The sequence below is a fragment of the Onychomys torridus genome, chromosome 20, assembly GCF_903995425.1.
Source record: "Onychomys torridus chromosome 20, mOncTor1.1, whole genome shotgun sequence".
Taxonomy (NCBI): Eukaryota; Metazoa; Chordata; class Mammalia; order Rodentia; family Cricetidae; genus Onychomys; species Onychomys torridus.
In genome coordinates this window covers 35,868,935-35,881,220 of record NC_050462.1, presented here as the reverse complement: position 1 = coordinate 35,881,220, position 12,286 = coordinate 35,868,935, and the positions used below count along the sequence as shown (strand labels likewise).

General features: G+C 45.5%; 1 protein-coding gene across 1 annotated transcript in view; it reads left to right on the top strand.

Moving 5' to 3' along the window:
• Positions 1-12,286, top strand: part of Myrfl (myelin regulatory factor like) — a 112,593-nt gene that overhangs the window by 57,990 nt on the left and 42,317 nt on the right. Inside the window, exons 13-15 of the mRNA XM_036169411.1 lie at positions 1,059-1,149; positions 6,952-7,152; positions 12,110-12,218. Of these exons, the coding sequence (XP_036025304.1) occupies positions 1,059-1,149; positions 6,952-7,152; positions 12,110-12,218 (401 nt within the window). The remainder of the gene's footprint in view (positions 1-1,058; positions 1,150-6,951; positions 7,153-12,109; positions 12,219-12,286) is intronic.

Here is a 12,286-nt window from a genome sequence, read left to right as displayed (position 1 = left end):
GGATCCCTGCCATAGGAACTGCCATGTTCAGGATAACCCCCCACCCCCATCCCCACCCCTCCGAGCCCCGGTGCCCACAAGAAAGACTTCTGTTTCCCAGCAGAGGAGAGTGTCTCGCAGTTCCCCTGCCTGAGATCCACAGTCAGCTCTGGATGTGTGTACCCCCAGCCTCTCTTTGATCCTTTTCATAGGTTGAAACACTGGCATGAACAGAGAGGGCGTGGCCCAGAACGTTTTTTTTTTTTTTCCTTCAAAATTTATTTTATGTGCCTGAGTGCCTGCATGTATATATGTGCACCATATGCATGCCTATTGCCCGTGGGGGTCAGAAGAGGGTGTTGGCACTGTAACCGTAGTTATGGATGGTTGTAAATCACCATGTGGGTGCCGGGAACTGAATCTGGGTCCTCTGTAAGAAGAACACGTGTTCTTAACCAATGAGCCATCTCTCCGGCCCTGGGAAGACAAACTTCAGAGAGCTTTTGCACTGACCTTTAGGAAATAGTCAGATCTTAAGATGGTCTCACTGATGGTCCGTGTGAGGAAGATGCTTAAGTACCAGTGATGAGAATCGCTTTGGGAGCGGTTGGAGGGAGGTTCAAGTCTTCAGCTACAGTCAAGGCCTGAGGACAGTTAAGGTGGAAGATGACTGGAGCAGGTCAGGAAGGTGCTCGTATGATGGGCATATCCTCTAAGACCTTCATTTAAGACCTCAGACATGTGACTAAGATGGTTGTGGACACAGGGACCCTGGTGGCTCTGTCCTGTGTTTGTAAACAGTACTTCAGAGGTGCACCAGAGTGAGGCCTGGGCAAGTCCAGCCCTAGGAGCTCTCCCCAGGGAGGCTGCTCCCAGACACCCCTGGATAGTAGCAAGCCAGCCGCTTCCTCTTCCATTTCACTGGGGTGCTGCTGAGATAGGAAGGGGAAGCAGTCTGCAATGTAAGCGAACCCATCTAGCTGAGCTCCCTATGAACGACATGTCGGATGCTATTTCATTGCACAAATTTCGTCTACATTCTTTGATGCGCCCCCACCCATCTGCTCTTTCTGAATTAGATACTTCATGTTGGTGGTCGGACTATATGCTGCTAACCAAGGCCAGCTCTACCTGTTGGCTGCTCACAAGTCTGAAAGGATCATTGTACGGGTAAGTTTAGCTCTCTGGTTTTCCGGACCGTGTATTCTTTTCTCCCTTGCAGGAAGACCTTGAATTTGCAACATATGTGAGGTGTACTTTTTCCTAACTGCTGCTGTTGATGGTGATAATAGCAGAAACTGTTAGTTTTTATACGGTGGATCTCAACCAAGGGCAGTTTTGTTTCTTGAGGGTCATTCAACACCCTCGACATCTCGTGCGCAGAGACCCCAGATGCTATGTGATACTTTACAATGCACAGGGCAACACGCCTACTGGAAGCATTCCCTCCCCAAACGCCATGGCACTGAGGTTGGGAAACCCTGACAGCGACTCTCTGTTGGAGGTGCTGGTGAAACATCTACACATGATACCACTTTATATTGATGATGCATTTTCACTCTATGAGTATGCTCTATAGTCAGAGGAACAGAGGTCTGGGAAGCCAACTGGTGCAGGATCACTCAGCTCGTAAATAATGGAGTCTGCGCGGCAGCCCAGCTCCCTCTGACCCAGGCCTGAGGAGGGAGGGAGGCACCACGAAGGTTTCCTGTGTCCCAATGTGATTGCTAACCCCAGGATATCTGGGCCACGGCCTCACACACTGTAAAAGCTCAACACATTTGCTGAACGGTTGCAGCTGTGGATGGGTGTCTTGGCAGGCATAGGAACGTTAAGCCACTAGGGGCTGCAGCTGCGGCTGAGAGTCCAGACTGGCCTACCACTGAGAGAGCCAGGGCCTGAGGCAACAGGTTCCACAGGCATGGCAGCCTTGGGTGAGTGAGGCTGTGCTGTGATGTAGGGAGGAAGTGAAGATCCCGTAGGGAGCATCATTCACTGGGGGCATGCCCACGATCACAGCCACCAACCAACCCAAGGCCCTGGGGACGCATCTACCCACTTAAAGAAAGTGATGTTTCTTCTTGCCTGCTTCCAGCTGTTTTGGAACAAAGAATCCTCTGTTATTCTTTTAGTCAGTTAAAACTAATAAGCTACCTGCTATTAAAAACCCTTCAGTTACCCCTAAAAATTTTATTGGAGGGGAGGTCATGAGAGAGGTGGAGAAAAATATTTGCATGAAAATCTGGCTGTTCATACACAGGCTGTTTCCGACACAACCATAGGCCAATGAGGCTCTTTGGAGGCAAAAAAACAGGCAGCCAATCACAGAGATGTCTGCCCAATCCCCCGGGGTCAGAGCCATCCTGGACATCTCATGTGGTATCATCTGGATTGGTATCCTAACAAGTCTGTCTTGAATTCAAGTCCAGAAAACAGGTTGCTCACCGTTTTTTTTTGTTTTTTTGTTTTTTGTGTTTTGTTTTTGTTTTTGTTTTTTTACACTTCAAAAGGAATGAGACGGTGTAGGCCAGTGGGCAAGACAGTGCTGTCTGAGCCTTGACTAACTGTGATTAGCACTTGAGTTACTTCTGCTAGTCACCCGCATTCTTGGAGAAATTTACCTGGCAGCAGGCTTTCTCCTTTCCTGGCTGCCTGTGCCCTCAGTACCCTGCAAGTTCACACAGTAGGCAAGAGAAGAAGGGAGCCTGGCTCACCCGAACTCCGCTAACCGGCAACTCTGTTAACCGACACCTCCTCATCCCAGCAGGAAGATCACCCGTGAGCTCATATGGTGAGCTCGGTGAGCTCGGGAGCTTGGAAGCTGTAGAAACTCACATTTAGTCTGAATATGAAAAGGAGCTGGTTCCCAGGATAGACCTTTTCTAGCCTGATCTCTCGCCAGTCATGCAGATGCTGCTGTCTTTGGTGTTGGCTTTCTACCACAGTGTGGTTTGCAGGGGACCACAAATTTTCTTTCTCTATGTGCGGGCACACACACACACACACACACACACACACACACACACACTTTTCTCAATTTTTAATATTTAAAATCATATTGTACCTCAGAGACAGTAGCTTCCTTCCAGCTATTATTTTTGGTGAAAGAGAACACCTTGCCGTAGCAACGCACTAGGAGACACCAACTTACCCTAAAAATAGTGAGAACAATGGTAACTCCAATCGTCACACCCAAGCCGAAACCATCTCACTGATGCTAGTTCATGCTCGTTCCAAAACACAGGTGTGAAAGTGGAAGCAGACTCCTCAGTCCGCTGAAATGGTTAACACTGTGGGGGGAAGGAAGAGAGAGAGAGAGAGAGAGAGAGAGAGAGAGAGAGAGAGAGAGAGAGAGAGAGGAGAGAGAAATGTAAGAGATGGCATTATTGTTTAATTCAGGTAGCTTTAGAAATGCTCGCCCAGCGTTTGCTGCGCTCAACACTCTAGATGGGACCATGTCTGTGTGGTCGATACATACGGGTCGATACTGCGTTGCACCCAAGAATCAAGTGTGGCCTCTAAGGCCATAGTTATGACAGCTTGAGTTCCAGAATAAAAGACAAGAAGGAAAGTTTAATAATTAAAGGCGTTGCATGCTTGGCTATGCCACAGGGAGAGGGAGCCGCTCTTTGAAAATCAGAATTAGTTTTGTGGACTAAGAACCATTTCTCAAATGGAAATCAGTGCTTTACTCTTTGATAGAAGGGGAGGTGTGAGGACTGCCCCAGAGACTCTGGCCTCTGGGAGGTGTCCAGGACAGCACATTTGTCCAAATTCTTCGGGGAGAATGGTGGCCTGACTCCAGTCATTGTCCACCTAACAGCTTTAGAAATATATGAAACATGCCTGTGGTGTAAATGGACTCGTCTCCAATCAACAGATGTATTTCCCAGGCCTTTGCTTTGGGGAGCCTTCCTGGGTAGAGTTCCTTTGAGGTTGTGGGCGATGCTTTTCTTCAGCTCCACTTTCCTTTCTGAAATATTTAATTAGAGCTGGTTTGGGGGTGCTGTATGGTGAGCAGAAGGAACAGTTACTTTGTCTGTCTTTCAAAGATGCTTTGGGATTTTCTCCTTTTGAAAAGAAGCACATTATTTCTGTTTCATTCTGGGAAGAATAGAGATGGCCTCATCCTCAAGGATTCCTGCTTTCCCCCTGCAAATCACACTGTGGTAGAAAGCCAACACCAAAGACAGCAGCATCTGTATGACTGGCAAGAGATCAGGCTAGAAAAGGCCTATCCGGGGAACCAGCTCCTTTTCATGTGCTCTTGGGGATTTCTGGCCACAAACTTTCTTTCTGTATGCTCACGCATACACACACACACACACACACACACACACACACACACACACACACACATCTACCTACAAGGGGAGCTTATACAGACATAGATAGCCACGCCCACCCCCAGAATTTTTATTTTAAGAGCTGGAGATGTCCAAGAATATGCATTTCTAACAAGCTTTCAGCAGTGGATAGCTGTGAATCCGTATACCACCCTGCATGGCCCTGCTGAAAAATACCTTTGGACCCAATTTTAATAACTCTTTCAGAAGAGGCACAGATTAATTTCCTAAGAGCTGCTGGCTAGGGCCAAGCTCTTCTACTGGGGCCTTGACTGTGTTTAGAGTCATAAACAAAGCTGAGACAAAGGAATTCCAGCGATCTTCATTCCAGACTCAAACCACTTCTAATGCTGTTTGCTACCCAAGCACCTGCAGGGGGCGCCCTTTGCATTGTGTTCTTGCCGAAGGGAGTCTCAGGAACTGTGACTCCCCCAGATGTGTTTGTTGTTCAGTGATGGCTGCATCCAGTCAAATGTGGAGGATGAATTTGTGTCAGTTCAGCTTTGCAGACTGTCCACACACACACGATTTCACTTAATCCCGCATGGCCTTTGGAGATGTGTAAAGACAATAAGTAGAGTTATCGCTATTCTTCAAAAGATAACACTGGCACGCAAAGATAAATGGCCGCCTTAGAGTCCTACTACCAGTGGGTTTCATAACCTAAACTAGAATGTTCTAGTCTTCCCTAAACATATGAAACCATGCGACAGAAATATTTTAGGGAAGTAAACGAAACCATTTTGGCGTTTGGTGTCCGGCCACCCCTGTGGAGAGAGTACAGTACACACTGCTTTGACACATGAAGACATGGGTTCTGAGGAGGGGAAGGAAATGCATAGATCTTACAGTGTTTTCACTTGAGGTGATGACCCCTTCTTAGTATACGTTGTAGATCTGTCTGTGTTCCTGTGTGAGAAAATTTGAACACATTCTAGGGATTTAGTTTTAGCTAAAGAAACAAATAAGTGTTGCGTTAAAAAAAAAAAAATCTACTTACATCTGCTCCTCTAGTATCCAGTTACCAACATGATAAGAATTATCCCAGAGCCCGATAACAGCAAGACTCCATCACTGTCCTGTTCTAGTCAGCACTTGCCTTGCGTCTCTGTTGATCGCTCACCATGAAAGCACTTGAGTCAAAGCCAACTCACAGTTCCCATCCAAGTGGCTCCAAGGGAGCTTGCAGAAAAGCGTTTGTTCAAGTGAACTTATATAAAATAGCATTTCAAGCTGTTGGTTTGAATTTTCCCACCTCTGCTGTCTGTGACGTGTCAGTGGCTGGGTCTTCTGAGAAGTCCAAGTTTTAAAAGATGGGAGAAACAGAAGAGGAGGTTGGAGTCGCCCAAAAGTTCTTCAGTTGAAATCAAACTAAGAGCTGCTAAACTTGGTGGCGTCTTTGAATTTTGTTTTAGCGTATAACACACGCAGGCAACAGATCATTCAATCAATACCACAAAAGTGTCTAGTGAACACTGCCTCTGCTGCCCACCCCAGTTCCTAGGTCTCCTTGTGTGTGTTCATGAGCCAACTGCTATGGTGACTCCTTGGGCTGTCAACTGGGTACGCGAGGCCCACCAGATGGGCAAAACTGAAGTCACTTGTATTAGTGTTACCCGCTGAGGTGGCAGGGTCCTAGTGAATCTGGATTCTCCACAACTGGTTACAATTGCAATAATCACATTTAGAAGAACATATCACCATTTAGAAAAAGAAAGCAGATTTTTGTTGTGAGGAATGGGAGGGATTTGGAGACCCCTGTGTAAGGTATTTGGAAACACATTCAGCAGCTATAAGGAAGCCGGGAAGAAAGAGTGTAACCCAGTAGAAATTCTTTGGCAAAGGGTTTTATTGGAAGGAAAGTCTTCAGAACCTTGGCTTGTTTTTAAAGATTGCCGGAGCTACTTCTGAGCCACATTGTGAAATAGCAAAGTTAGAGTCAGTCTGTAGTAATCAGAGGAAATGTAGCACGGATTATTTACCTGTTCTTGGGCAATTTATTGTCCTTTTGGTGTGCCAGCGTCAACAAAAGGAGCATAATGGTTCTTCTATCAGAATCGCCGCATGGATTATCACACAAAAATACAGCTGCCACTATTCCACAGTACCACCCGTGTTTAGGGAGTAGCTGAGGTGTATCTTATGTGTTTGTGGTGTTTGTCAATTTCATAGAAATCACTAATATGAGTGTTCTGAAGTTATAAAAGGCTAGTTAAATACAAGGTATTTTAATTTTTCTTGATCATTAAATCATGTACACTTGTGTGTTCTGAATTTAAATTACTATTATTATTATTATTATGTCTGAAATGAGAGTCATTTTGAGTCCCCGCTCCCCCTCCCCACCTTTTGAAGTTGTCCATGTAACTGAACACCCAGTGCAGTCTCTGAGAAATGTTACAGAGATTGGATGTTCTCAGCCATGGCATGCAGAGCTCCCACTGTTGGGGGCCTCTCTGGCTCTCCGGGGCTCTCAGGGTTATCTGTCTGCATCAGAGTGTTCTGCCCAGTAGGGGAGTCTCATGAGAAGGACTCAGATAACTGTCTGTTTTTCTTTGCTCCGGAGGACTCATGATCAACCGTTTCTGCCACCTTAACTGTGTGGCATGCCGCTGTGTTTCTCCAGGCCTCTAACCCTGGGCAGTTTGAAAACGACAGCGAGGCTTTGTGGCAGCGAGGACAAGTTCCAGAAGCTGTCATCTGTCACGGTCGAGTGGGAATAAACACAGACGCACCTGACGAAGCCCTGGTTGTCTGTGGCAACATGAAAGTGATGGGTACCATCCTGCATCCCTCTGACAGCCGGGTGAAGGAGAATATCCAGGAGGTGAGCCTGGGGTATGCCACACCATGGGGCCCTTCCTCCGACACCTCAGTCCGGTGCCTGACACTCTCGGCCAGGGCATGTTTCTATGTTACCTGTTGGTGTGAAGTAACAACTTACTTGAAGATAATGATGGATGGGACTGCTGGGCATCTCGGGTTTACCGAACTGAGTCAGTGGGCAGTGGCAAAATGTCACTGGTGTCATGGACAGCATGTTTTACAGTTGTTTTCTACAGCCCGGGGCCTTCCTTCCATGATTGGCATTTCCCATCTCCCATTGGTACCCCTCCATCTGGTTGTTGAACATTGAATTCTTCAGCTCCTTCCTCCCAGGGTCCCTTGTACTGGCTCTGCTAGCCATGCAAGCATGGCCCCCATGTAAGATCTTTGGGGAGCACTTGAAAAGCTCCCCAGTCAGGGCCTTCCTGGAACAACCACCTCTGGGCCGGACCCCTGGTGCCTTGCTCCACTTAGGACAGACAGTGGCCTAGTGGATAACACGATCCGGCCTGAAGATCCACTTCAGTAAAGGTGCTTCACCTGGCTGAAGTCAGGATCCTCATCTGGGACATGGAAGTGGGCCTGCCCAACCCTCTGGAGTTATTTATTTTCTAATTACTTGGAACAAGAGTACAAAATTCTGGAAAGTTGTTGTACTCCGTGGGCCAAGATGATCAGGATGAAGACTGAGTCTCGAGTCAGGCCACTCCTGATTCCAGCTTCTCCAGCATCCAATCTTCCCATCACTGCATCCACCATTTCCCCACCTTTCTCACAAGACTGCTAAAGATTGGTTTGAGCCTCATTTTCCCTCCTTTATTTGTTCTTCTTCTAACCAATAGCAGGTCTAATCTGTTCATGGTTGGCCTCTCTTCCAGACTGCGTTCCTTTTCCAGTGCAAATGTGCACTGGGTTTTCTGAACTGGCTGCTGAGAGGATTCACAAGAAGGGTTGTAATTGCTGATTTCCACACTGCTTGCAAAACTGCCGTTCACATTAAGGTTGCTGTGACCTCCTCCTTGGGTGGGAATTCAGGACTAGAAAGTCCGTGCATATGTTTCCAAATTTATAGTTCTAAATTTCGAGCTTTAGAGAGACATGCACTTCAGCTGATACCAGCTCAGACGTGTCCTCGCATCTGGCCACACCAATGGCTGATGACATCTCAATTGGAAGTCTCAGTGGAGTGTCACAATTTGAGAATGTCCTCCACAATCCTGGTTGCTATCACCAGGCTTACATAGAACTTCATTTACCAAAAGTCATCACATTTTGCTCTCAATTAAAGAATATAGGTTGTCTTGAATAACAAACATCCCTGGAGCTTCTCAAATTCTTCTAGGAAGCATTCTTGGTATAAGTAACACGTCCCCTCGCCTTGACTCTAGATGAGGAACTCCCCACTCCTGCCTTTGTTCCCAGCAGCCTGAGGGGATAAAGAGAATTTTATGTTTAGAAGGCTGGAGCTATACCATGACAGCATCAGCTCAGGACTTTAACCCAGGGGTGTGCTAGGCTTCTGGTTTGCAATCCGTGAGGAGAGAATGCTTGAGTGTGAGCCTTTTCCCCACATCATGAATTTTTTCTAAGATCATGTGTGGAACATTTTTTTAACCTGTATACAACTAAGTATAACAGTAGATTTACTTGGGACAAAATATATACTATTAATATGATATATTAAAAATTGTCTCATATCAGTATGTGTGTTCTATCTGTATTTGTGAAATGGATACATTCCTAAAAGTCCTAGCTGCCCCCATTTGCCTCTTATTACAAAGTCATCGGTGCTGGTGTGGATCTGTGAACACCATCTTTCCCTCTCTCCAACTCAGTTTTCCCAAACTTTTAATGAAAACGCCACCCTTTCAGGGTTTCTAGAAGGATCACAGACCATTTGTGCGCTATAATGAAATGTCACTGGCAATTTATACACAATAGAAATTTATTACTCATAATTCTAGAGGTTATTACAAGGAATTCCAAGGTGAAGGTACTGACAGGCTTAATGTCTGTCGAAGGCTGCAGTTAAAGGTGTGCCAAGGAGGTGTGTGGAACAGTATTTTTACGTGGTAGAAAGATGGAGGGCACGAAGGAAAGAGGTCTGACTTTCTGAGCTCGTTCCATGTATATATATTTTTAAGAAAGAATTCCATTATGTAGCTCTGGCTGGCCTGGAACTTGTTAGGTAGTCCAGTCTGGACTTGAACTCACAGAGACGGACCTGCCTCTGTCTTCCAAATGTAGGGGGTAAGGGCTTGACCAACCACACTCCATTTCTTATAGCCCTTTATCAATCCGTTCATGAGTGTAAAGACCTCATAACTTACTCCTTGCCACAGTGGGGTTAAAATGTTCAGGGAGCTGATTGCTCTGGCTATCTGGAGTCTTTTGTGGTTCCATATGAATTTAGAATTTTTTCTATTTCTATGAAGAGTGTTGTAGACATTTTTATTGGTATTGAATTGAATCTGTAAATTACTTTTGGCAGAATGGTATTTTTCTACAATATTAATTCGACTAACCTATGGCCATGGGTCTTTCCATTTTCTGATAACTTCTTCAATCTTTTCTTCAGAGATTAAAGTTTCCATTGTAGAGATTCTTCACCTTCTTAGGGTTGTTTCTAGTCCTTTATTTTTACTTTATTTTAATTTTTTAGGTATTGGAAATGGGATCATTTTTCTTTTTTCCTTCTCAGCAAGTTTACTATTTGTATAGACCAAAGCACCGATTTTTCTGTGTTGATCTTGGTATTCTGCAATATAACTGAAGGAGTTTTCTAGAAGGGTCTGTAGGGTCTTTTTTGTACAGAATCACGTGATCTGTGCATGAGGATAATTTTAATTCTTCCTTGCTATTTTAACCCACTTGTAATGTTCTCTTCCCTTCCTGTTCTGACTTTGAGGACCGTACTGAATTCAAGTGGGAACCTTTTCTCATTCCAGAGTTTACAGGAAATGCTCCCATTTTCTCTACTTACATAATGCCGGCTGTAGGTTTGTTGTATATAACTCTATTATTTTTTAGGTCCATTCCATTTATTACCAATTTGTCTAAGACTTTTTATCATGAAGACACACTGAGTTTTGTCAAATGTCTTTTGTGCCTCTATTGAGAGGATTTGTGATTTCTGTCCTTATGTCCGTTAATTCTGTGTATTACATTTCTTGATTTGCTTGTGTTGAACCAGCCTTGCATCTCTGAGGTGGGGCCCATTTAGTCATAACATGGAATCTTGCTACGTTCTTGAATTCAGTTTGCAAGTATTCGTTTGAGAAATTCTGCATCTGTGGTGAGCAGGGAAACTGGTCTTCTGTGTTTTAGTTGTCTGTCCATCTTGATTCGATTTTGGTGTCAGGATAATGTGGGCTTTGTAGAATGGATTTGGTGTTACACTTTCTCTTCCTAGTGTGTGCTGGCAGAGTGCTGGGTTCCCCAGAACTGCTACTTTTGAAGGCAAGTGAGAGAAAGTTGCTGTTTCTGGATGACTCCTGTTGGCAGCCCTGCCCTCACTGTTTGGATCAGTATCCTGTGCTGACCCTGGTCAGGTTTGCAAGTCTCTTGAGATCCCAGGAGCCGTACCTCTGTGAAGCAGAGCAGTGGGGATGAATGATGTTGATTCCTGGGGTGGGGGGAGGCTGAATTAATCCTGGCTGTACCAGGGACAGCTGCCCTGATGAACTTTGGGACAGTGGCAGCTGCTTTACCATTCATTGCTGTTGGTAGCTATACACTGGTGGAAAGGCTGATGGGGTGTGGATGCAGGGGAGCTGGCCAGTCTGGTGGTCACTGCAGATCTCTGTGGTAGAAACTCACTGATAATACAGCTTCTGTAGGCATTTACTCAAAGAGGCATCTAAGGTTGACTTGGAGAGGGCCCAGGCCAGCATGCCTTATCCCAAGTGGCCACTGTGGTTGCAGTGGTGGGTGCCAAGTCAGACCTTGGAGGATGTTCACTAGAGAATGGGGCACATGTTTGTCAGTCAGTGGGTCCTGAGGTGAGGAGCTTGCCTGGGCAGTACAGCAGGGCTGACCCTCCTATTTCCTTAACTATAGTCATCCACTCACTTAGAGATGGCTTTTAGTCTGCCGTCTTACCCAAAAGTCCCTGGGTGATATATTTCTAATTGCCAAAATAGCATTGATTTCACAGTCCAGCAATATTCTAAAAGAAAAATCAGGGAACATACAGAAAAGTCGCCAGTTTGTTTTTTCAGATTCATATCATTAAAGCTAGATATAGCTGTTTTATGAATTTATTTAAAAAAATCCTTCAGATTAAATGGGAAAATCCTTTGGAGCAAACATTCAGTTTTTAGGGGAGATTAACTTCACTATCTTGCTATCAATTTTCTGGAGACCAGTAGAATTTGTATTGAGGACTTGGCAATGACACTTGGGGACATTATTAGATACAGAGCTGGGGAGAAGGATGCTGAACTAAGCCCTGAGAAGCTTGGGGAGGGAAAAGAGGGTAACTCACTCAGAGAAACTTCCTCAGGCAAAATGGCCCAAAAAACCCAAGAGTATGGGACCCCTCCTTACCTCAAGGTTGTCCTTGAACTAACATTGCGTTTTCAGTTTGTAAGTAGAAGCTGGGGGGGGGGGGGGGCAAACCTTTAGACTCGATTGAACAAGACACCTTGGTACCTGAACAGGCTCTCCAACGTGAGAATCCTGGAACATTACCGAGAAGGGAAGGTGTGAGCGGTGTAGGAGGCACTTGGGCCCCATAATTTAGACTGACATTTTTTAGGGGATGGGAGTTACCAGTATGTGTCTTAAAGCCTTGGCTTTCCTGAGGAGGAGGTAGGAAGCATCTCCTAATCTAGTTCAGTCAACAGAAAAGGGCAGTCAGGCTGTCAATCTACCTAGCCTCTCAGGGTCACGCTTGATGTTGATTTGAATAGCAAAGACCTAAACAGGTGAAATTTGCCCTCCTTTAATGAAATCAGGTTGACACAAATGAACAGCTGAGAAGAATAGCCCAGATGAGGATTGTTGAATATGACTACAAGCCGGAATTTGCATCTGCCATGGGGATAAACGCGGCCCACCAAACAGGTACATACACAGAGCCTCTCCAATGTTCTGTTCTCAGCTATGAAGCAACTCTTTGTCTCTTTATCGTA